Here is a 27,370-nt window from a genome sequence, read left to right as displayed (position 1 = left end):
TAGATTTCGTGAGGCATGCCGAGTCAAACGATACCAAATGGTTTTTGGTCGGCCATTTTGTGTGTCGGCCATTTTGAATTTTTCTTTAAGTTCAAGTATTTCAGAAACGCAATTACGTATTGTTATGAAACTTGGTATGGTTCATCAGCAACATGTTCTGGGAGGACTTGTAAACTTTCCGGTGCCCCCTAGTGGTCAAGAGATTTGAAGCTATATCTCTGCATCTCTTTATCGTATTTACACCAAATTTGGTGGGTGTCATCACAATCAAGACCTGAGTCACAATTTATTTTTTGGTCAGTGCCCCCTAGTGGTCAAGTTATTTAAGGCTATATCTCTGAATCTCTTTATTGTATTTACACCAAATTTGGTGGGTGTCATCACAATCAAGACCTGAGTCACAATTTATTATTTGGTCAGTGCCCCCTAGTGGTCAAGTCATTTAAGGCTATATCTCCGTATCGCTTTATTGTATTTACACCATATTTGGTGGGTGTCATCACAATCAAGACCCGAGTCACAATTTATTGTTTGGTCAGTGCCCCCTAGTGGTCAAGTCATTTAAGGCTATATCTCCGTATCGCTTTATTGTATTTACACTAAATTTGGTATGTGTCATCACAGTCATGACCTGAGGCACCATCTATTGTTTCGGCAAAGCGCCACCTAGTGGTCTCAAGATACAAAAAATTGCTATTTTTTCATAAAACTAATGCAAACTTAGATCTTGAATTATGACAGTCATCACGTAGGAATCGATTTTGGCCATGTTTGGCTTGACCCCGGTATCGCTGCTTGCAGCTATATTTATTATTATTCAGTTTCTTGTTCTTCCGCCATTGAAGTCAATGGCAGCCCATAGAACCGTACATAGGAAAGTTATGAAATTTGGCACACATGTAGAGGACAGTCTCAGAAGTTACTATAGCAACATTGGTGTGTCTGACTCAAACCCTCTAGCGCCACCAACAGTCCAAATATGCACTTATGTTCATGCTCACAACTTCTGACCCGTGAGTCCTAGAAACTAAATTCTTGTTTCCTCTGAATCCTTGGCTCATGATGATTCAAATGCACACATTGATGTCATTTGTGTCATGCACATCTTTCCGCCATTTTGAATTTTTCGTAAAACCTACTTTTTCTAACTCCTCCTAGACCGTTTGTCTGATTTGCATGTCCTTTGGTATGTAGCATCTAGAGACACCCATGACAAAAAGTTATCAAAAGCTTTTTGATAGACCAATGCGTTCTCATATAAATTGACAACATATATGGCGGCGAGCACGCCAAAACGGACGTGAGGCCTTATCTTCGCAAAACTTTATTGTATCGACACGAAACTTGGTATATGTCATAACAGTCATGACCTGAGGGTGCCTGCAACGTTTCGTCACAGCGCCACCTAGTGGTCACGAGATTCGAAAAATGCTTATTTTCGCTTATAACTACTTCAAACTTGAGTCTAAAATCATGAAGGTGGTCTTGTTAGATTCCTTGAGGCATGCCGAGTCAAACGATACCAAACGGTTTTCGGTCGGCCATTTTGGGTGTCGGCCATTTTGAATTTTCTCATTAAGTTCAATATTTCACAAACAGAATGGCGTATCGCTACGAAATTTGGCATGGTTCATCAGTGACATGTTCTGAGTGCACTTATAAATCTTTAGGACGGCGCCACCTAGGGGTCAGGATATGTAAAAACAATTTTTTAAATCTTTATATCATTTGATTAAATTGCCACTATGACATAAGACTTCACTCTATTGATTCCTTGGCCCATGCTGAGTCCGACTGTACCAAATATGTCTGAGTCAAACCTACTTCCTGTCGGCCATTTTGAATTATATTGAACACCTACTTTTTCGAACTCCTCCTAGAGCGCTTGTGTGATTGGCTTGATTTTTGGTATGCACCATCTAGAGACACTCTAGACAAAAAGTTATCAAAAGATTTTCCGTAGACCTATCCTTTGTCGTATAACGCATCAAAGAATGCGAGGGCGAGCACGCCAAAATGTGTTTGAGCCTGTATCTTCGCAAAACTTTTGCGTATTAATATGAGACTTGGTATATGTCATAACGGTGATGACCTGAGGGTGCATGCAACATTTCATCACACTGCCCCCTATTGGTCACGAGATATAAAAAATGTCTATTTTTGTTTATAACTACTGCAAACTTGAATGTAAAATTATGAGACTGGTCTTGCTAGATTTCTTGAGGCATACCGAGTCAAACGATACCAAATGGTTTTTGGTCTGCCATTTTGTGTGTCGGCCATTTTGAATTTTTTCTTTAAGTTCAAGTATTTCAGAAACGCAATTGCGTATTGTTATGAAACTTGGTATGGTTCATCAGCAACATGTTCTGGGAGGACTTGTAAATTTTCCGATGCCCCCTAGTAGTCAAGAGATTTGAAGCTATATCTCTGCATCTCTTTATCGTATTTACACCAAATTTGGTGGGTGTCATCACAATCAAGGCCTGAGTTACAATTTATTGTTTGGTCAGTGCCCCCTAGTGGTCAAGTCATTTAAGGCGATATCTCCGTATCGGTTTATCGTATTTACACTAAATTTGGTATGTGTCATCACAGTCATGACCTGAGGCACCATCTATTGTTCCGGCACAGCGCCACCTAGTGGTCTCAAGATACGAAAAAATTGCTATTTTTTTCATAAAACTAATGCAAACTTAGATCTTAAATCATGACAGTCATCACGTATGAATCATTTTTTGCCATGTTTAGCTTGACCCCGGTATCGCTGCTTGCAGCTATATTTATTATTAGGGGTCAAGCCCCGAAGGGGCGTAGAACCCTATTGTTATCGTTAGTTTTCTTATTATTATTTTTCTTCCTCGTTCTTCCGCCGAAATTCAATGGCAGCCCATAGAACCGTACATAGGAAAGTTATGAAATTTGGCACACATGTAGAGGACAGTCTCAGAAGTTACTATAGCAACATTGGTGTGTCTGACTCAAACCCTTTAGCGCCACCAACAGTCCGAAAATCCACTAATGTTCATGCTCACAACTTCTGACCCGTGAGACCTAGAAACTAAATTCTTGTTTCCTCTGAATCCTTGGCTCATGATGATTCAATTGCACACATTGATGTCATTTGTGTCATGCACATCTTTCCGCCATTTTGAATTTTCCGTAAAACCTACTTTTTCGAACTCCTCCTAGACCGTTTGTCTGATTTGCATGTCCTTTGGTATGTAGCATCTAGAGCAGGGCTATTCAATTGGCGGCCCGCGGGCCAAACCCGGCCCCCCAGGTAATTTGATCCGGCCCTTTATGTAGTCTGTAAAAAAGACATCTCTAGAATAAATTTAGTAAGTTAGAGAACGGGCCGTACAGTTAAAGTTGATGCGCGTGCGTCTGTTTCATACAGCATGAGCTGCAGAGCGCGAATCACGTGACTGGTGCGAGCAGCCGTGTCACGTGTTTATATTTGCGCTTTGGTCTCCCCCGCTCGCGCCCGCGTCTCAAGATGCAATAGCTGACAGTGGTGAGTTAAGAGACCGGTCTCTATGGCTGTTTTAACTTTATTTGTTGTATTTCCAGCTTAAAAACGCTGCCTTTTCCGACAATTGTTGTCTGATATGTCAGCTCAATGACTTGCTTATCCACAATGACATTTACGTTAGATGTCTTAACAAAGGAAACTCGTTGAAACGATTTTGTGAACTAGACAAAAAGTTTCTCCAAAATTCAAAGCAGACTAAATGCTCAAATATTATGCGAGTCATCGTTCTCACACAAGAATGCAATTAAAACGAGTTAATCGCCCATCGCTCACAGCCCAGCACCTGCACCACTGTATGTGCATCGCGCTGACAAACATACAACTGATTTTACTGCTCTTGCGAAATCTAAAAACAAATTCTGTCTTATTAGAAGCTAGCCTAATGTTTGCCAGTTATTAAGATGGCGGTTGTAGTGTAAATATGGCTACTGTAATAATTAGCTTTGACAAAAAACAGCATAAAACAATTATGTTCCATATTATAAACTGTTTTGTTATGTGTACTTAAGTGAGTAAATAAGTTAAATTCTCAATGAGTGTGATATGGATCTTATTTACCTATTTAAATGTAAAATAAAGCTTACATGGGCATTTTACAATGCACTTATGTTGTTATGCAAAATTTAAAATATTTATTAATAACATATGAACATGTCTGGATGTAGAAAATCCTACTTAGACATCTAACAATGCACTTATGTTGTTGAATGCAGTCTGAAAATACATGTTTGTAGAAAAAGCCTATTGTACAATGCACTGATTTTGTTTTTATGTAGTTTCAGAATATAACATTAGTATGTTTAAATGTAGGAAAATGTATATCTCCGTTACATCACTGTTATTTCTCCGGCCCCTCATTTGTGATGCTTTTCATGAACTGGCCCCCACGAAAAACTAATTGAATAGCCCTGATCTAGAGACACCCCAGACAAAAAGTTATCAAAAGCTTTTTGATAGACCAATGCGTTCTCATATAAATTGACAACATATATGGCGGCGAGCACGCCAAAACGGACGTGAGGCCGTATCTTCGCAAAACTTTTGTGTATCGACACGAAACTTGGTATATGTCATAACAGTCATGAACTGAGGGTGCCTGCAACGTTTCGTCACTGCGCCACCTAGTGGTCACGAGATTCGAAAAATGCCTATTTTCGCTTATAACTACTTCAAACTTGAGTCTAAAATCATGAAGGTGGTCTTGTTAGATTCCTTGAGGCATGCCGAGTCAAACAATACCAAACCGTTTTCGGTCGGCCATTTTGGGTGTCGGCCATTTTGAATTTTCTCATTAAGTTCAGTATTTCACAAACCGAATGGCGTATCGCTACGAAATTTGGCATGGTTCATCGGTGACATGTTCTGAGCGCACCTATAAATCTTTAGGACGGCGCCACCTAGTGGTCAGGATATGTAAATAAATTGTTTAAAATCTTTATATCATTTGATTAAATTGCCACTATGACATAAGACTTCACTCTATTGATTCCTTGGCTCATGCTGAGTCCGACGGTATCAAATATGTCTGAGTCAAACCTACTTCCTGTCGGCCATTTTGAATTATATTGAACACCTACTTTTTCGAACTCCTCCTAGAGCGCTCGTGTGATTGGCTTGATTTTTGGTATGCATCATCTAGAGACACTCTAGACAAAAAGTTATCAAAAGATTTTCGGTAGACCAATCCGTTGTCGTATAACGCATCAAAGAATGCGAGGGCGAGCACGCCAAAATGTGTTTGAGCCTGTATCTTCGCAAAACTTTTGCGTATTAATATGAGACTTGGTATATGTCATAACAGTGATGACCTGAGGGTGCATGCACCATTTCGTCACACTGCCCCCTACTGGTCACGAGATATAAAAAATGTCTATTTTTGCTTATAACTACTGCAAATTTGAATGTAAAATTATGAGACTGGTCTTGTTAGATTTCGTGAGGCATGGCGAGTCAAACGATACCAAATGGTTTTTGGTCGGCCATTTTGTGTGTCGGCCATTTTGAATTTTTCTTTAAGTTCAAGTATTTCAGAAACGCAACTGTGTATTGTTATGAAACTTGGTATGGTTCATTACCTACATGTTCTGGGAGGACTTGTAAACTTTTCGGTGCCCCCTAGTGGTCAAGAGATTTGAAGCTATATCTCTGCATCTCTTTATCGTATTTACACCAAATTTGGTGGGTGTCATCACAATCAAGACCTGAGTCACAATTTATTTTCTGGTCAGTGCCCCCTAGTGGTCAAGTCATTTAGGGCTATATCTCTGCATCTCTTTATTGTATTTACACCAAATTTGGTGGGTGTCATCACAATCAAGACCTGAGTCACAATTTATTGTTTGGTTAGTGCCCCCTAGTGGTCAAGTCATTTAAGGCTATATCTCTGCATCTCTTTATTGTATTTACACCAAATTTGGTGGGTGTCATCACAATCAAGACCTGAGTCACAATTTATTGTTTGGTTAGTGCCCCCTAGTGGTCAAGTCATTTAAGGCTATATCTCTGTATTGCTTTATCGTATTTACACTAAATTTGGTATGTGTCATCACAGTCATGACCTGAGGCACCATCTATTGTTTCTGCACCGCGCCACCTAGTGGTCTCAAGATACAAAAAATTGCAATTTTTTTCATAAAACTAATGCAAACTTAGATCTTAAATCATGACAGTCATCACGTATGAATCATTTTTTGCCATGTTTGGCTTGACCCCGGTATCGCTGCTTGCAGCTATATTTATTATTCATCTTCTTGTTCTTCCGCCATTGAAGTCAATGGCAGCCCATAGAACCGTACATAGGAAAGTTATGAAATTTGGCATACATGTAGAGGACAGTCTCAGAAGTTACTATAGCAACTTTGGTGTGTCTAACTCAAACTCTCTAGCGCCACCAACAGTCCAAAAGTCTACTTATGTTCATGCTCATAACTTCTGACCCGTGAGTCCTAGAAACTAAATTCTTGTTTCCTCTGAATCCTTGGCTCATGTTGATTCAATTGCACACATTGATGTCATTTGTGTCATGCACATCTTTCCGCCATTTTGAATTTTCCGTAAAACCTACTTTTTCGAACTCCTCCTAGAGCATTTGTCCGATTTGCATGTCCTTTGCTAAATAGCATCTTGAGACACCTTTGACGAAAAGTTATCAAAAGCTTTTTTATAGACCAATGCGTTCTCGTATAAATTAACAACATATATGGCGGCGAGCACGCCAAAACGGACGTATGGCTGTAACTTCGCAACACTTTGGTGTATCGACACGAAACTTGGTATATGTCATTACAGTCATGAACTGAGGGTGCCTGCAACGTTTCGTCACAGCGCCACCTAGTGGTCACGAGATTCGAAAAATGCCTATTTTTGCTTATAACTACTTCACACTTGAGTCTAAAATCACGAAGGTGGTCTTGTTAGATTCCTTGAGGCATGCCGAGTCAAACGATACCAAACGGTTTTCGGTCGGCCATTTTGGGTGTCGGCCATTTTGAATTTTCTCATTAAGTTCAGTATTTCACAAACAGAATGGCGTATTGCTACGAAATTTGGCATGATTCATCAGTGACATGTTCTGAGCGCCCCTATAAATCTTTAGGACAGCGCCACCTAGTGGTCAGGATATGTAAATAAATTGTTTAAAATATTTATATCATTTGATTAAATTGCCACACTGACATAAGAATTCACTCTACTGATTCCTTGGCTCGTGCTGAGTCCGACTGTACCAAATATGTCTGAGTCAAACCTACTTCCTGTCGGCCATTTTGAATTATATTGAACACCTACTTTTTCGAACTCCTCCTAGAGTGCTCGTGTGATTGGCTTGATTTTTGGTATGCATCATCTAGAGACACTCCAGACAAAAAGTTATCAAAAGCTTTTTGGTAGACCTATCCGTTGTCGTATAACGCATCAAAGAATGCGAGGGCGAGCACGCCAAAATGTGTTTGAGCCTGTATCTTCGCAAAACTTTTGCCTATTGATTTGAGACTTGGTATATGTCATAACAGTGATGACGTAAGGGTGCATGCACCGTTTCGTCACAGTGCCCCCTAGTGGTCACGAGATATGAAAATCGTCAATTTTTGCTTATAACTTCTGCAAGCATGTGTGTAAAATTATGAGAGTGCTTTTGTTTGATTTCCTGAAGCATGTCAAGTCAAACGATACAAAATGGTTTTTGGTCGGCCATTTTGGGTGTCGGCCATTTTGATTTTTTCTCTAAGTTCAAGTATTTCAGAAACGCAATTGCGTATTGTTCATCAGCAACATGTTCTGGGAGGACTTGTAAACTTTCCTGTGCCCCCTAGTGGTCAAGGGATTTGAAGCTATATCTCTGCATCTCTTTATCGTATTTACACCAAATTTGGTGGGTGTCATCACAATCAAGACCTGAGTCACAATTTATTTTTTGGTCAGTGCGCCCTAGTGGTCAAGTCATTTAAGGCTATATCTCTGTATCTCTTTATTGTATTTACACCAAATTTGGTGGGTGTCATCACAGTCATGACCTGAGGCACCATCTATTGTTTCGGCACAGCACCACCTAGTGGTCTCAAGATATGAAAAATGTGCCATTTTTTCATAAAACGAATGCAAACTTAGATCTGAAATCATGACAGTCATCACGTATGAATCATTTTTTGCCATGTTTGGCTTGACCCCGGTATCGCTGCTTGCAGCTATATTTCTTATTATTATTATTACACAAATATGTATTATTATCTGTTTAATTTATTATTAGTTTGTTTTATTATTATCATTTTGCTTATTATCATTGCTTCATAACAATATCATCATCTGTATTATTATCAGTTTAATTTATTAATATTTATTATTATTATTTCGCTTATTATCATTTCTCAGAACAAAAACATTGTCACAATTGTTGTTTTGTTTTTGTTGTCTGTTTTGTTTTTGTTGTTTTGCTGCTTAACTATCTGTCCTATGTTTTGCACTTATAATAAAAAAAGAAAGGCAAAAAAATTACAGTACTGTGATTATTACTGTAATATATATTTACAATGTTAACTATGATTACATCTATAGTAGGTTTAGCAGTTGCTGCCAGTAAGTTGCTGTAGATTTCACAGTATTTTTTACAGTGCACTTTATATGAACCTCAGTTTGGTGATTCATAATTTTTATCTGGTTAGTGTAAGGTTAAAATACATTAAAAAAAATGGAAAATGGGAAAACTGGTCTGTATTACACTAACCTCTCTTTTAGTATAGTCTTCTTGTCTTCAATTGTTAAATGATCTTCATGGTCTCTCAAAAAGATTTCAAATGCCTCTAGTTGACCCACAGACATCTCTGGCACTGATAAGGTAAGGTACATCATAGTTAAAAGACAATGAAAACAAAACAAAATAATGAAAAACATAAAAAATAAATATTATTCATGTATAGAAAAGATGTCTCAAGAAAAAAAACAATTTTTTAAGCGTAAATTATCATTTCATGCCTTAGTGATTTTCAAAGTAAACCTGTTAGGGGCACACTAGGTGATTTTAATCCATTGGAGGCCACAGACATTAGGACAGCTTTTTAACATTATAATCCTCCAAAGGCAAACACTAGACAGTCTGACTGAACTGCACACCACACACCTGCCAACAGTGGTAATGATTTCACAATGCTTTGACATTTTACAGAAACTTAACAGCATATTCAACTATTACTTCACAAATAAAGAAATATGCTGTGACAGTTCTTGCTTTAAAAACTGATATCATCTTGGTCTCTGAGGGCACAAAACAATTGATCTTGTTAGAGCTGACAGTGCCATGGGAGATGCTCAAGAGAGAAAGAGGAAAAGGAAGAAATACCAAGAGCTGGTGGAATATTGTAGGAGGACCATATGTATGCCAATAAAGGCTCTGAGCAAGGCTCATGCCACGTTGGGCATAACTGGTGCTAATTGAAGAACAGCCATAGGCAAAAACATAGAAGCAGCAGAAAAAGCATTCAGATGATTCTAGTTGAAGAAGGGAGAGCAGTGGGGGTGGTAGACTGCCACTTGGATGCAGGCCGAGGTCTGATCAGCCTTGGTCGGGTCACCAGGACTAGGGTGTCTGTTGCAAGACCAGAAACACCCAGTGACTCCTGGAAACAACACTGATGATGTATCCAAGGTCGTGCATCAGAAGATGTATGTGCAAACTGCACAACACATTATAAATGTAATCAAGCTGTTGCAATAGTTCTACAATTCAATATTCTTTTTATTAGTTTAATTAGAAAAAATATAATTGATCAGATATTAAAGCACACAGTGGTTGAAGTTTGTCCACTCTTATTGGCTATTGCAGGTATCCAGTTAAAAATAACCAAGCCTTAATTTTTAGATTATGCTGAGCAAAATAGTTTTCCAAATGCTTCTTGCTTTTTTCTTGCATTTCATTTTAGCCCCTTAAAAATCTGTTACATAAGCTGTCAGCAACTAAATATATAATCACCCCAGCCCTCATGAAAATGTAATAAATATTTTTTTAACATACATGATAAAGTAGGAGTTTTCAAACATTTTGACAGCCAAACCCCCTTGGCGTAAATTATTTACTTGAAGTACCCCATGAGATTTTAAGGGCCAGATTTACTAAACAGGGCAAATTAGCGTGCAATGCAAAGGTTTACAATACGTTTTGAAACACCTGGTATTGTGTGACTTCTCCTAGTGACTTGTAATGAGGACGCTGAAGCGGTTGAATCTATTTGCAGATGTTTAAAAAAAACAATCAAAGCAGAAATTCAAATCACAAGGCAAATGGGTCGTCAGAAAACAGGCAGTTAATCAAATAACAATAGGCAGTGCAATCAAGGCAAACAATACAAAACGGTAATCCAAAAGATGTGAGTACAGATAAACAGGCAAAGGTAACAACAGATAAACAGAATGCAATGTAGTAATGCTTTACAGGAATGGAGTTCAAGTTTAATACAAGTGTTAACTAAATACATTTTTTAATACAGAGATAGTACGTTAAAAGTGCATTTTAGTTCATATTTATTGTCTCAAAATAGCACAGTGACCTACACTTAGATAATCTTAAGAAGTACCAAAGATGAATTTTTAGTATATCAAGTACAAAATTAGTGTGCGAAAATAAAGCTCTTTAAGTACACCATGAAAGTGTACTACTGTTTCACCTGAGAATGCAGGGCCGTAATCCTCCGTCCTTCTTCTCGACAAAAAAACCCAAAACAAGCGGCTGCAGATGAAGTGGAGGGGCAATTTAATTCGTTTTTTAACTGCTTTGGCGATATATTCTTCCATAGCTTGAGTTTCAGGTTGTGACAAAGGGTAAACTTTGCTCTTGGGTGGCATGGCATTGCGTAATAAGTCTATGGCGCAATCCCATGGTCTGTGAGGGGGTAACTTAGTTGCTTTAGATTTACTGAAAACTTAATTGAACTCTTGATAACAGGTTGGGATGTTAACTGGTTCTACGGTGGGGCTTTCTACAATAGTAGACAGGCAGGGTTTTTTGAATGGGTGATTAATGCAGTTTGTAAGACAGAATTTTGACCATTGAGATATCTCACCAGTTCTCCAGGAGATCTTGAGAACGTGAGCTGATAACCAGGGGTGGCCCAGAATGATATCATGGCGAGGAGACAAGATGACAGAAAGAGATGAGTTCTTGGTGAAGTAATCCGATTTGGAGTGTGAGGGTTACGGTTTGATGAGGAATGCCTTCACCAATGGGGGTATTGTTTATAGCTGTGATTTTGAGATGTGGTTTGCATGGTTGTGTGGGAATCTGGTAGCGGTTCACAACATCTTCATGGATGAGGTTGAGAGCGGCCCCGGAATCAATCTTGGCTGTAAATTATATAGATTTTCTTCATTGATAACTTGAACATCCACCGTACAGGCCTCATGATAGGGTAGAAACGGGTTTTCACTCACCAGATTACTCTTGCATTGAGTTTTTTCAGTGCATAACATGTTGCGGTGTCACAGGTTTCCACAATAGAAACACAGATGTGGTTACGCCAGCGAGGACATTCCTCAACTGAGAGCGGAACAAAACCAAGCTGCATAGACTCACTTGGTGATGGAGTAGAAAGCTGACGTCTTTCTCACTGTGATAGTTATACTGGTCAGTTCCACATCCAAACTATGCTGAAAAATATCCTTCAGTGATTTATTGTTACATCAACTCTGTGCTACTAGGATGCGAAATTCAGTGGTGTGAAAGATTTGTGAAGAAGCGCTCTTACCTCCTGCTGGGTATTCAAAAACTTCTTTGAGTTGTTGAATGAAGTATGAGTACGATGTACAAAGCCTCATGTCGGTTTCCCAAACAGCCGTGGCCCACTCAATAGCTTTCCCAGTAAGGAGGAACATGACTTTTGCACACCACTTCTCTTCAGATATGTGATTGTCCTCATGATCATGAAAGTAAATCTCTAACTGATGAATAAACCACTTGATATTCTTACCAGTGCCGTTAAATTCTCCGGCTCAGAAACGCTCCCCTTTTCAGTCGTTGTAGCCGTAATCGACTGGATGTAATGGGTGAGGTGTTCGTTGATGGCTTGCAGCTTGCTAAGTTGCTCCTGAAAACGCTGGAGAAGATCGCTTTGGAAGTCACAAGTTGCTTGAAAGTTGGCGACATCCGCTGGATTCATGGTGGGGAAGTATTCTGTAATGAGGACGCTGAAGCAGCTAAATCCATTTGCAGATGTTTAATAAAACCAATCGAAGCAGACAAATCTAAATCACAAGGCAGAGGGCTCGGTAAGGCAGGTAAACTGGCAATATTTCACAGTGAAGTGATGGCGTGAGCATGCTTTTATAGGAATGAAGCAGGAAGTGATAAGAGAAGCAGAGGGCGGTGCTAAGCTAGGACAACGAGGGCTCCCTCTGGTGGCGTGGCGTTACATGACTCCTCTTTCATTTCCTCCAGCAAAAAAAAATAACATAGCTTGGCATTGGCAAACAATATATTTTCTCTGGCATTCCACATTAACTGTTATAATAATAAAAATAATTAATTCATTACATTTATATAGCGCTTTTCTGCAGCACTCAAAGCCCTTTACATATGAATGGGGGAATCTCCTCAACCACCACCACGTTACATGTTAAAACAATCCTCTGCATTGTATCACACGTTCTCTGCTCTATATTATGCCTCTTTTTCTTGCAATAATTTCAGCCATTTTAAGCGCAAAATAATTTAAGACATGCTTTTTTCAGTGTTAAATAATCGTGCAAATGCCAGTCATAACACACACGCAAACATTAGTAAAAACATTGCGCAAATTTTTAAATAATCTCTTCCCCAAAAAATTATGTCTGAAAGGGAAACTCCTAGAAATGCATATGCAATAAGGTCATTTGCAAAAATAACTAGACCACACCTTTTTCAGCGCTCATGATCCACTGCGCATCTTTAGTAAATTCCAACATCGTTATTTAATGCCAAAACAATGGTTTGCGCTGGTGCAAGCTGTAAGTAAATCTGGACCTAAATATGAAGTATCATTATTGGCCACTGCCAAGCCACTCCATAGCAACAAAAACAGTAGCCTAGCAATGTAATTAACAAAGTCTATATCTCTGAATCAGAACATTGTGGAAACATACGGGTTGGCTTATATTATTTATACTGGCAAGCAGCCTTAGGAGTAATGCTATTGGCAGCTGCCAAGCCCTCCATAACAACCAAAGACAGTACCATAGCAACAGAATAAACAAAGCCTATATGTCTGTATCAAAACATCGTAGAGAAATGGCTGTTGGCTTATATTATTCATGTTGGCAAGCAGCCTTTGAAGTGTCCTGGTCATAAAGTTGAGTTATTTAATTAATTCCATAAAAAAACTTGTATATTATATTAATTCATTACACACAGACTGATATATTATATTTCTAATTTTGATAATTCTAACTGACAACTAAGGAAAACCCCAAATTCAGAAAATTTTTTCAAGACACCTGGTGCCACACTCTAATCAGCTAATTAACTAATTAACTGCATTTAAATCTCTCTGTCTAGTTCTGTAGGCTACACAATCATGGGGAAGACTGCTGACTTGACAGTTGTCCAAAAGACGACCACTGACACCTTGCACAAGGAGGGTAAGACAACTCTAGCAACTGATCCCATAGAATGCTATTATAAAAGGCCAAAATGGATATCTTTGCAGCACAGGGTAATAGAGACATGGGGGTGGACTTATTTTACTTGACAGTTGTCCAAAAGACGACCACTGACACCTTGCACAAGGAGGGCAAGACAACTCTAGCAACTGATCCCATAGAATACTATTATGAAAGGCCAAAATGGATATCTTTGCAGCACAGGGTCATAGAGACATGGGGGTGGACTTATTTTACTAAGGGAACCAATCAATCACTTAGGATCCTCACAAAGCTATTAGAACATGCCCCTAGCAACCACTGTAAAGCAACCTAGCAACAAAAACTCAAACAATTATATATTCCAATCTGAATGTGATAGAGACATGGGGGTTGGTTTTTATAATTCATGGCGGCATGACCGATGCTTGCAGTGGCCTCTGAAGACACTGGCTATTCAGTGCAACAGTTATCACCCTGTAAATCTAAGGGGTGAAAGTTTGTTCACAGTCCTGACTTCATAATGGCTATTAGAGAGTCTGGTGTTCGGCTGGTAGACCGGTATCTAACAGAATGTCTGGAAATACTTAGATTGCAACGCTGAAGCTATACAGAGGACTCACCTGTATCACTTGGAGCCCTCGTTGAAAAGAAGTACCACTGCTGACACTGTGAAAGGAAACGTCGAGCGTCATACTGGAAATAGGAAGAGAAGTTGCCAATCAGTGTGAACTCCTCCCTTCCGTCGTCTGATTGGTCTGATTTCTCTTTCACAAGGACTTCTGAGTTGGTAGAGTGCGCGAAGCCTGCTGCAGTGCGGGTTTCGCCGGAAACTGCATCAAGGGTTCAAAGGGGTGCTGATGAGCACACTTCGTAGCGTAAAAATGACAGATGGGACACCCTATGGACTCGTAGGACACGCGCAACTTAAGACCACGAGACCGCAAGTCCACATGAAGTGTGCTATTTGGGACAGGGCCCAAGTCTGTTCTACCTAATTTCCACCAACATTTTGGATTTGCAACCAGAGCTGCAAATTCACTGGACAATCTTTACATTAAGATCACAAAAGCACACATTGCAGCCCCCTTATCTGACATTGGCAGCTCTGACCATTTAACTACCACGTAGGCCTGCGATGAGAAGAGAGCCACCTACAGTAAAGGAAATCAAAGTATGATCACAGGAGGCCATTCCATCTTTACAAGATTGCTTTAAATGAACACAGTGGAGTATCTTTAAGGATGCTGCAACATCTGGTGACTGTGTAGACCTAGAAGCATACACAGAAGCTGTGCTGGGTTTTATATATAAGTGCATTGATGATGTGACTGTTAAGAAATCTATCAGGGTGTACTCTACCAACAATCCGGGGCTGACAGTTAAAGTTTGTTCCTTACTGAGGCTCTGTAACGCTGCATCAGGTGACACAGTAGGGTATGCAAGAGCAAGGGCCAACTTGAAAAAAGGCATTTGTCAGTTAAAAAAAGGCCTTTGGAATAAAGTTGTTCACTCAGTTCACCAACACTAGGGACACAATGTGTTTATGGCAGGGATTGTAAATGGCCACTGGCCATAAGCCTACAGTGAAGACAATGGACAATTACTGCTCTCTTCCTGATAATTTTAATTAATTATTTTCTCAGTTTTGAGCTGCATACATTTTCTGTTCACCCTGTGAAATGAGGCAACCATCATTGTGTCGTCAGCAAATTTGACAATGATATTATCTGGGTGGGTGGGGCTGCAGTTGTATGTATAGAGGGTGTAAAGAAGTGGGCTCAGCACACAGCAAACTGGTATGGGTCCAGGATGGGGGGTAGACAGGCTTTGATGAGTCTCAAAACCAGTTTCTCAAAGCACTTGGTGACAACTGGGGTGAGTGCTACGGGGCGGAAGTCATTGAGGCTAGTTGTGGGTGACTTTTTAGGAATCGGGGTGATTATGGCACATTTCAAGCAGGGTGGGATGACGGCTTGTTCCAGAGACAGGTTGAAAATGTCAGTGAAGACCTGTGATAGCTGATTGGCACATGCCTTAAGCACCTTTTCAGGTACCCTCTCTGGACCTACAGCTTTCCTGGGGTTCACTGCACAGAACACCCGCCTCACATCCTGTGCCTCAAGAATGAATGGGGGGGGGTTGCTGGAAGCTGGCAGGGGTTGTAATAATAGTCGTTGGAAGGGCCTGGCTGAGTGCTCTGATTGAGACTCAAAGCGGGCAAAAAAGCTGTTCATCTCCTCTGCCAACTTCACATCTGAGTCTCCAGGTGTCACAGCACAGCCTCTGTAGTTGGTGATGATCTCTATGCCCTGCCATACCTGCCTGGGGTTGTTGAGATGTTCCTTTATTCTCCTCTTGTATTTTGTCTTGGCAGTCCTAATGCTCCTCAGGTGGGTGCGAGCGGCACTGTACAATGCTGAGTCACAGGGCTGTACCATGCTGAGTCACGGGGCTGTATAAGGCTGAGTCACGGGCCCGGAGGAGCATGCAGAAATGTTTCGTCATCCAGGGTTTCTGATTTGGAAACACTCGGATGCATTTTTCCACAGTGACGTTCCCAATACAATACTTGATGTAAGACAGTACTGTGTCTGTGAATGTAGCCAGGTCATCATGGAAGAAGGCATCTCACTCTGTATGTTCAAAGCAGTCCTGCAGTCGGGGAGGGCATCCTTGGGCCAAGTTGTGATGGTCCTCTCTGTGGGCTTTGTTTGTTGACTGAGGGGGGTGTATGCTAGGGTGAGGAGCAGGGAGATGTGGTCTGACCGGCCCAGGTGGGGAAGCGGTACGGCTCTGTAAGCCTGCTTGATGTTAGAATACACGATTCAAAATGTTATCCCCTCTTGATGAGCATTTTACATGTTGGTGGAATTTTGGTAATACAGTCTTGAGATTTGCTTTATTAAAGTCCCCTGCAATAATATGGACACCATTGGGGTGGGTGCGCTGGTAAGTATTGATGCCGTTTAGCAGCACAGAAAGGGCCGTATTTACAATAACGTCTGGTGGTATATAGGCTGCAGTAATGACAACAACAATTAGCTCTCTAGGCAGAAAAAAAGGTCTGCATCTCACCGACATGAACTCCAGGTCAGGAGAACAGTGTCTATCCAGAATAGTGCTGTTGTTACACTAACCTTCGTGCACATAGATGCAGAGCCCTTCTCCTCTGTTTTTACCTGAGTCACTGTTCCTGTCCCATCTGTGTAGCCTGCAGCCTTCTAGCTTTACTGTGGTGTCAGGGATTTGTGCATGTAGTCATGTCTCTATGATAATAAATACACAGCAGTCACGAACATAGCGATTACAAGCAAGCTGTATTTCCAGATCGTTCATTTTTGTACCATGGATCTGGTGTTTGTATGATAGATGCTTGGCAGCGTAGGTTTGAGTGGCTGTTTCCTTAGCCAAGCCAGTAGCCCAGCCCTGCAGCCTCTCTTTTGTTTTTTCTCATGCCGCCGTCTTCGACGCCTGCCAGACCCGATAACAATCCATGGAGATCCTGCTGGTCTTGCTATCTCGTCCGGAATATTGTGAGAGCGATGAAAGTCACTGGAGATGGTCATCTTCAGTTGGAAACTGATGTTCAGTACATCCATATAACTGTAGTGTTCAGTAGTGTAGTTAGACGAACACACAACACACGATAAACATAATATAAGGCACATATAGGGAGAGCTCTGAGCCATCTTGGGCTTGAAGGGTGGGATCTGAGAATGATTCATGTACGCACACTTTCAGGTGATCTTTGATTTATAAAGGGAACATTGCTTTGTTTCACAAGTCTTAATATTTTTTGTCGTATGCCATTTTTGGCTTTTGTGCGTACCTAGACTTTAAGTTAGGATCCTACGCACAGTTTTATAAATGAGACCCCAGATCCTAGGTTGTGTGCTAAAAGGGTGTGCAGAACAATTGAAGAATGTTTTTTGTGATATGTTTAACATATCTCTTAATCAGGCCAATGTACCTTCCTGTTTAAAAAGCTCCATTATTATCCCACGCCAAAAAAAAATCTAATCCACCCTCAATGAATGACTATCGTCCATTAGCCTTGACCCCCATTGACTTTAGGTGTTTTGAGAGGCTAGTGATCAGTCATATCAGGTCTCCAAAAAAATCTGGACCCGCTTCAGTTTGCATATAGGCTCTGTCCAAAATGGCACACTACGGACTTGTGGTCCTCCTCAGAGTCCACACTTTGATGACATCACGTAGTCCAGACTTTAGGGACCCTTGATGCGATTTCACGTGGGTGCACCGGAGTTGTATTTTGGGACAGACTCGAGCATCACAAAAGTTGCCCGTCAGTGTGAACTCCTCCCTTCCGTCGTCTGATTGCCCTTTCGCAAGGACTTCTGGGTTGGCAAAGTGCGCGAAGCCTGCTGCAGCAAAGGAGGCGCTGATGAGCACACTTCAAAGCATAAAAATGACAGATGGGACACCCTACGGACTCGTAGACTAAGCGAGAACGGGCAATTTAAGGCCACGAGACCGAAAGTCCACATGAAGTGCGCCATTTGGGACAGGGGCATAGTGTGAACTGCTCTACTGAGGACGCAATGTCCACCCTGCTCCGCCTTACACTAACACACCTGGAGAACAAGAACACCTATGGCAGGATTTTACTAATTGACTTTAGCTCCGCATTTTATACCGTCTTGCTTCAACAACTGGTGGAAAAGTTGTTGCTGCTGGGTCTGAATTCAGGAGTGTGTAGATCAGTGGTTCTCAATTCCAGTCCTCGGGCCCCCTCCCAGAACATATTATATGTCTTCATATATAAAAACACCTGAATCAGTTCATCAGCTTGTTAGTGTGTTAATTAAGGAGTCTGGTGAGTGAAATCAGGAAATCAGGGGAGTTTCATATAAGAAGACATCTAAAACATTCCAGGAGGGGGGGCCCCGAGGACTAGATTTGAGAACCACTGGTGTAGATGGATTATGAACTTTTTGACATAGAGATGACAGACAGTCAGATTTGGGAGTTTAAAATCTAAAACAATAACTGTGATCACAGGTATGCCACAATTGTGTGTTTGGAGTCCTTTATTGTTCCACTGCTGACATATGACTATACCGCCAGTTTTAACAGCAACCATGTTATAAAGTTTGCAGATGATACCACTGTTCTCGACCTTATTACCAATAATGATGAGTGGACATACAGGGTACTGTTGGAGAAACTTACAGCATGGTGCACAAAGCATAACCTGGCCCTAAATACAAACAAGACAAAGAAGATAGTCATAGACGCACTTTTCATATGCAGAGGCCGGAGGCACAGAGCAGGAAGGAAAACAACTCTCGGCATTCATCAAACTTCACTATAAAAAAGTTCATACACTATGCAGATATGCTCTCCTGAATGCAGAGGAGTCTAAGAGTTCCTTTATGCTAAACTCCAATAAGACAGAGATACTTATTATTGAACCGAATCGCTCCAAACAAAATATGTCAGATTACAAGTTGCCCATAGATGGCTGCACTGTGGTGCCATCTTCCACAGTCAAGAAGGTGTGATGTTCAACAGCAGTCTATCTTTCGATAATCTTATCTCCAACTTTGCCGCACATCATTCTTCCATCTTAGAAATATCTCAAATATATGCCATATGCTGTCTGCATCAGATGCAGAGAAGCTTATCCAACCTCAAGAATAGACCAGGGCTTGACAATAACTTTTTGAGGAACTTGTCCTTCTGACAAGAAAATTTGTGTTTCACTTGTCCATGCACAAAAGTCACTTGTCCGGTTAAATATTTATAATATAATGTATTTTTTGTGCTTTGCTAATCAGTGGCGGAGCCAGGGATTTTTTTATAGGCGTGGCCATACAGGGGCCAGCAGTTACTCTGGGGTGGCACATAAAATCTCTATCATCCAACCTTAAAATACTTTTAAGTATTATAGGTGTGTTAATCAGAATAATGTATAACATACAATTGCTACAATACTTTAATTTTAATTCAAATTTATTGAGATTAACATACAATTTATAGTCATAATTCAACCTCATGTTTTTTAAACTATTTAATCAAATAAAACTTTTGAAATTTACTTTGAAACCAGGATTTATATCTCCCATTGCTGAAAAAACTATAGAGACCAGAAAATCATGTGAATTTAGGCCACTGAAATGTATTTTACTAAGATTGGCTGCTTCTTGCTACTCTTTCTGAAGAAGGATGCTATATCTGCTGCCTTTCTCTTTTCCCACATTTCAATAATTGTCTGACATTAAAACACTAAAGCAAAACATTAAAACATTACCATGTTTTAAAAAACTTATTAGGATAAATGTATCTAGATTATCTGTTATATATAAAATCAATCTTAATCCTAGCATTTACGCTGTAATGTTTGTGTGGGATTTTTAATGTACAGTGACGAACTCTGTCAGATTCACACACATAGGCGCGCTGAAAGAGAGATTCTCATTATAAAACAGATTCTTAAACAAGATTTTAAGCCCATTAGGTATTTTTACCAAACTTTAGAAGAAAAAAATACGGACTTAAATCGGCTTTTTTGACACACAGTGATTCAATATTCAATATTCCGCTCTGTGTTTGCGTTGCGCGTTCTGCGTCGTTAACGGCACATAACGTTAAGTAACATTGTTTAAAATTTAACTTGTCCAGTCGGACAACTATTTTTCTCTTACACTTGTCCTACAAAAAATCCACTTGTCCCGGACAAGCCTTAATGTCGAGCCCTGTAGACTATTGCAACTCGTTACTCGGGGGATGTCGCGCAAATCAGGTGAACAGCCTTCAGCTGGTTCAAAACGCTACTGCTAGAGTGCTTACTCAATCTAAGAATTATGACCACATAATCCCAATTTTGGCATCTTTACCCTGGTTACCAGTTTAATATCGCATACATTTTAAAATATTGCTAATCACATATAGAGCCTTAAATGGCCTAGCACCTTTGTATCTTAGAGAATAACTATCAGATTACAACCCATCACGTACACTACGGTCGCAAAATCCTGGTCACTTAATTATCCATAGAATATTATCCATTTGCTTTGAAACAATTCACAATTGTGAAAAGTGCTATATAAATAAAATTTAATTGAATTAAGATGGCGCCATTATCAGAAGCTAGTTATTTTCGTTTGTAAGGTTTAAAATATGTATATTTCTCTTACAAAATTTGATTGATTACCCTTAAAAGGTTTTTATTTATCCCGGAGCAGTGTGGATTACTTTTGTGAAGGATGGGTGCATATTCTTTGGACTTGAAGGAGCGGACCCCATTTTTATTTATTATAAAGATTGGAAGAGCTAGGACATTTTCAAAAATATCTGAATATGTGTTTCATATAAAAAGGATGGACATATGTAATTTGAGTGGCTTCAGGGTGAGTAAATCATGGGATCATTTTCATTTTAGCTGATCTATCCCTTTAACGTGGTAAGTTGGGTCACAGAAGGCACAGTCATATTTAATAGTTAATCCTTAGGATACACTACAGAATAATTCACACTAATACATAGTATATCACATTTGAAATAGGCTACAAAACATGTACAGTATAGTGTAAAGTATATGCCAATGCTAACATGAGCAAAATATATATATCATATTTAGTTTGTGGTACTCACCTCTTTTTCTGTTTATCAAATGTTGAACATATGTGTAATCCTTAGGGGTGTCACTTTTAGTACTGTCATCAGGCTGCAGGGTTGTGGATAACCACGATGAATTGTGGTGTGAAAGATTTTGATTGTGAAACTGTTTAAGCTCAGTTGTGACTTCTTGAACTTTCCTCTTTTCCCTCTTAAGCATGCTTACTAATATACCTGAATAGATGGAATTAAGGAACATTGTTTGTTTTAGTCAGTACCTAAGTATACAAAGAAAAATATTCAAACCAGTTATGTAGTCATAACAAAAAAGTGGTATACTACAACACCATTATCCCCAAAGACGTATTACCAAAAAATAAAGATAGAAGTCAGTGTATTTTTTCTAGTAACATGAAAATTAAATATGCCATTCTTAATTCTTTACTTATGCTTCGATTATGAAGTTATAGTATTTTCCAGACAAATTTTCTATATAGACAGATTTACATTGTTGTGACTGTCATGTGGGTCATGTCTTGTCCAGGACTTCACAAATTCTTTGGGCTGAACAATGAAAGTGGTGGGCCAATCTGTGAAATTGAAGGTTGATCATTCCAAACCTTACATTTAAAAAAAAAGTAATGGAGATCTCTTGTTGCTCAAAAAATACTAAAATGTGTCTTAACAGTAACACTAACTACATAGGGCACTGGCTTTAGCTAAAAGTTGGAATAAATAGACACTGGTACGGTTGACTACAATACACAATTTTTTACAAAAAATCTTATTTTTAATACATCACATTCTATACACAATATTTTTACTATTTAATACAACTTCTAAAATAGTTTTACCGTTTAAATGTAGTAAGAGTGACAATTAACACTCTGGGGTCGACTGCTCTTTATTTTTCATTCACTCCGCAAAGAGACTTAGATAACTCTGCTGATTTTGGACATACAGATATGATTTATACATCATTTAAAACGTTAAAGTGTCTAGTTTTTTTCTGTCCACTCCCAATAAAAACAGAATGTTGTGCTTTTCGCAAAATTAAGAAAATAAACATGATGCGCGTTTTGTTCTCTCTCCCTCAGTGAAGTCCTTTTTCAAACGCGTCAGAAAAATAAACTGTAACTTAACGAATACTTGTCATAGAAACAAAAGATAAATGTCTACATAATGCTTGGAATGTCAGCTTTTAAATGATGTAAGTGAGATCGAAAACATATATTGTCATTCGGTGTAAACTGTAGGAGGACAACTACCGTCTCTCTCTATTGTTACCTAATTATCTGTAATAAGAGGAGAGATTGCCACACCCCCGCGCCATTGAAGTGAACGAGTAGAAACGTCCATATGCATAACTCGTGCCTCCTGCAGTCAATGGATACGCAATTCACAATCCAGTCTCTCCATTCCTTGTTGTTTCATCCGAATGCACCAAACACGACATCTAAATCCTTATTTACTTGTGTATGTGTGTCGGTATCTCGAGACGCGAGTGCTTTCTTTGTTCTTCCGTCAAACATTTCACGCGAGGGGAACACACATAAACAAACACACGAGTCAGGAAACTCAACGCGTTTTTTGGTATTCTTATAAAATACGCGATTGCAAACAATACAATCCTTATTTAGTTGCGTCTAAGCGCATATCTCCGCCCAGCAAGTTTATTAAACACAGGGTCACTCGCGTGTGCACACATACTGCTTTCATGATCAACACGTGAGGTAATGGCGGCGGCTGTAAACAAACATTGATAAGTTTTTACACGCTTGTCCCTTGTTGTCCCTTACGAAAATTAACCATGGTTTTATTGTGGTAAAAGTGTAGTAACTATGGTTTTTTGGTGTATTGATTACTATCAGCAAAACTGTGGTTTTACTGCACTAACCATGGTTTAACTATGATTTTTGAAAACCACGGTTGTTAAAACCATGGTAATTTTGTGGTTACCATGGTTTTACTCCAGTAACCATGGTTTTTTGGTTTTAACTCTAGTAAAACCATGGTTAATTTTTGTAAGGGGTGTTTCTACTATAATGATTACAAAAACACAAATAAGAGTCCAGACAACGATAGGCCGTTTTTATTTTGAGCTGTCTACTGCACAAAAGTAAAACTCTCGCTGGCCAACCAAACACCCCTTACAAAAATTAACCATGGTTTTACTACAGTTAAAACCAAAAAAACATGGTTACTGTAGTAAAACCATGGTAACCACAAAATAACCATGGTTTTGACAACCATGTTTTTAAAAAAAACATAGTTTAACCATGGTTAGTGTGGTAAAAACATGGTTTTGCTTATAGTAATCAATTCACCAATAAACCATGATTACTACACTTTTACCACAATAAAACCATGGTTAATTTTCGTAAGGGACTACCCTGTGTTCATTTTTACGATGGCCAAAACAGTACCTTTACTATGATTACTATGGTTTTTAAAGGTATACTTGTGAAATTAATAGAATAGAATATTTCTATATATACACACATTATATAATTTTTTGTTATAAATTCCCAAGTAAACCTTATCATGGTTTTACTACAGAGAAAGTTACATTCCTGTTGAACATCCCCACAAGGCTCATTATGTGGCTCATTATGCAACTCTTTTGTTCCTCAGCTGTCAATCACTGATTATTCAGGAGCTATCCCACCTCCACTCATACAGCCTTTCCCAGGAAAAAGTGTCAATATATTGCTTTATGTGAATGAGTAGGCCGAATGATTTTCACATCATTTTGAAGAAAAAACTCTAGATCCTGTTTTGAAAAGTCTTGGGAAAACATGTTTAGAATGAGTTTTGTGGACTGAAAAATTTTGCTTTTTCAAAAACAACGCATAAACATTTTTCCCTCAGAAATACAAACATGTACATGTTGATCATGTGGTATTGTGGCCCAGTTTGTGCTGAGCGCAGTGTTGTGAGAGTTTTGCCATTTATATGTTTTTAAGCAACTGAAAAAAAGCACAAATGTCAGTGCATGTCAAAACTTCCCCAGGGCCCTAAAAACCCTTAGACCCCAGAGGGTTAACACCAACTACATAAAAACGTATGCAAGATTTTCCTTGGTACAGATACAGATGTAACTTTACCAACACTACATCTCAGTATGCGAATACTTGTTAATCATTTGAAGAGAAGACATAATGTATAAAGTAAATGTTGTTATAAAAATACCTTAATTTAAATGTAGAGTAAACATAATGAACAACTGTTAAGGAGCATACAGAGAAAACGTTTGTGAAAGTATTTTAACTTCACTGAAAAAAATGATTCATTGAATTTAATCAATTTTTTTAAGGTAAGTGGTTGCAATCAATTTATTTAAGCTACATTTAAACAAAAGTTTTATATTTCATCTTTTTTGTTTAAATGTAGCTTAAATAAATTTATTGCAACCACTTACGTTAAAAAAATTGATCATTTTTTTCAGTGTTGTAAGCTTTCAAACAGAAGAGCATAGTGCTTTGTTTTATTTTTGTTGTGTGTAATTTAAATAAGATAGTAAAGTTTGTGAGAGATATCAATGATTCACAATGCACCACAATATTGATAAAGAGATGGTGTTTAAAGCAGCTCAAGAGAAAGAGTGAAAAGTTGTCTCTTTTAGTTGCTGATAGCTTGCACTGAAAAAAATGATTCATTGAATTTAATAAAAATTTTTAAGGTAAGTGGTTGCAATCAATTTCTTTAAGCTACATTTAAACAAAAAAGATTTGTAAAGTAAAATAAAATATAAAACTTTTGTTTAAATGTAGCTTAAATAAATTGATTGCAACCACTTACCTTAAAAAAATGGATTGAATTCAATGAATCATTTTTTTTAGTGTGAACTCCTCGTTGGGGCGATGCAGACACTGACGATGCACCTGATACTTTTGTAGGAGGTGGAGTTTTGAGAAATAGTGTGCATTTTTTGAGAAATCGATGCGGGCGACTCGGGTGAACCGGCCGACTCGGGTGAACCGGGGGTGAACTGGGGGTGAACCGGGCGACTCGTGTGAACCGAGCGACTCCGGTGAACCGGGCGACTCGTGCCTCTGGCCTAATCACAGCCGTGATGATATAGAGCTATATCACACTCCTACTCGAGCGATATTGCTTAAATATATGTGTGTTTTGTAAATATTATTATGGTTTAGAGGTTTATTGGTTAGAGTATTATTTATTATATACCTCTGGGAATATTGGTAGAGGCCAAAAAGTATTTATAGGGGTGCTGTGCTAAAATGTGTTTCAGTGTTGTCTAGCCCTTATAAAAGCATGGGCAGCTAACCTTTAGTGGGTTTTTTTTTTAGATTATTTTGTTACTGTGTTAATGGGAAGATTATTTTTCCTATTTTGAATAAATCGCTGTTCATTGGACCATCATCTGTCCTGCCTGTTTGTGGCCATGACTATCACAGAGAGTATGGATGCTCCGATCGATCGGCCGCCGATCGTAATCGGCCGATAATGACATTAAATGACGCGATCGGCACTTGCTAAATTTGCCGATCTCATGAGCCGATCTTTCTGTTTACTTTTGTCATCATAGCGTTCCTGATGTGGCTGCAATTAGAGACCATTTTACACAGTGCGAGCATTTTGTAACCCGTTGCTCATGTGTGACGTGCAGATTTGGATTTCTCTCTCTGCCTTTACAGAGATATGCGTATTTTCTATGATGCCTGAAGACTTAAAATTTAATCTTTTATTATCAAAATTGATTCTTTTATTAAAATGTATTCTTTTAATAAGATTTTATTATTATATATTATGTATCTGTATTATTATTATTTATTATATTTATAATCAGTTGTGTTATCTAATGCATGTGTTTGAATGCACGAGACTATAGATAGCATGGATCACATGTCAGGGGGGATTGAAAGAGGTTAACACGCTCCATTGATAATGACATGTCAGATGTGTACAGTTTGCAAAGCACCACAGAAGTATACACTAAGGGTAGTTTCTTAATATAGGAGTGGACTGTGCCATGTGTTAGCATGACATATATGTTCTATATTTGAGATGCTTAAGCAACATGTTTTTCTACCTTACAAGGAAGTCTTTCTGTGATGTATAAAAGCTCAAACCTTACTGTACAACCCCAGAGAAACTAAGGGATGACGGGGTGAAAGGAAAAGAAATGTATAGGCTGTCATAAATAGAACATCTTTACTGGTTTCTCTCCTGACATATATATATAATAAAGATTTTTCTTGGCAAGACAATTGGTGTCCGGACCCGTGAATCAAATAATAAAGGGGAAAAGGCTTAATTCCAAGTCTACAATTTGGCGTCACGAACAAGGATTGCATCTTCAGGCATTTGTCTCAATCATTTCAGGTAAGACTTTATTTCAAAATAATTATAAGTCTGCCTGATGATTGGACTTTGACTGAAGCTGCTTAAAAGAACTGTGTCATTTAAACATCAGTTGTGTTGCCAATGAATATATGTGTCAGAAATAGGAAAATAATTTAAATAATATAAATTTGATGTGGCTTATTTGAGTTGCTCTGATCAGTAAACCTCTAAAAAATATTGAATGAAGCTGGGGTAGTCTTTTCTATGTTTGAAAAGACTTTTAAAAAAGTGGATCTTTTTTAGAAAGAAGACCATTTAGTCAATATATTGGGATAGCTGTAAGGCGATTAAGCAATCAGCTGTCATGACTGGGAGGTGGTTGGAATATGGCGAGACTGTAAAAACGATGGCAGAGTAATCTCTAAAATATTTCCAACACACCGAAGAATCGTTTCAGAAGGAAACGAGGATAGTGTGACAAGCGGTGATTTATTGCGATTTAAAGTGGCGGGTCTGTGCTCCGAGTTAGTGCAGTGCAGTATAGAAGATACGAAGAAACCCTAAAACGTTTAAATACGCTGGGATTGAACCCTTAGAGGAAGGGTATCAATAAAAAGGAGCTAGAATTGCGTGCATTTCAATTTTGACAATGAAGCTGTTCAGTGTTTAAGGAGGAGACTGATCTGAGAGCAACTTGAAAAAAATAAAAAAGAAAAGAAAAGAAAAGGAAATATAAATTGATTAAGTTACTTATAAATAATTAGTTGATTCTATTTTGTTTTGTTTTGTTTATTTCCCCCCTTCTTTGTTCCTCGAGTAAACTAGAGCAGGTTTGAGAAAAGAGAA

At 38.8% G+C, this 27,370-nt stretch overlaps 1 protein-coding gene across 5 annotated transcripts in view; it reads right to left on the bottom strand.

Annotated features, from left to right (window-relative positions):
- The window catches only part of kif6 (kinesin family member 6), a 283,602-nt gene that overhangs the window by 96,128 nt on the left and 160,104 nt on the right, over nt 1–27,370 (bottom strand). For all 5 annotated transcript variants that reach the window (XR_012370505.1, XM_073869458.1, XM_073869455.1 and 2 more), the window contains 2 exons: nt 21,251–21,448; nt 8,754–8,856 (listed from right to left, as the gene is read on the bottom strand). Coding sequence is in view for 4 of the 5 variants with exons in the window: in XM_073869458.1 (XP_073725559.1) it covers nt 8,754–8,856; nt 21,251–21,448 (301 nt within the window). In the remaining variant the exon portion in view is untranslated. The remainder of the gene's footprint in view (nt 1–8,753; nt 8,857–21,250; nt 21,449–27,370) is intronic.

Source organism: Misgurnus anguillicaudatus, chromosome 7 (genome assembly GCF_027580225.2).
Source record: "Misgurnus anguillicaudatus chromosome 7, ASM2758022v2, whole genome shotgun sequence".
In the NCBI taxonomy this organism is placed as follows: domain Eukaryota; kingdom Metazoa; phylum Chordata; class Actinopteri; order Cypriniformes; family Cobitidae; genus Misgurnus; species Misgurnus anguillicaudatus.
The sequence above is the reverse complement of the archived record's forward strand: the minus strand, read 5'-3'. Positions and strand labels throughout refer to the sequence as shown.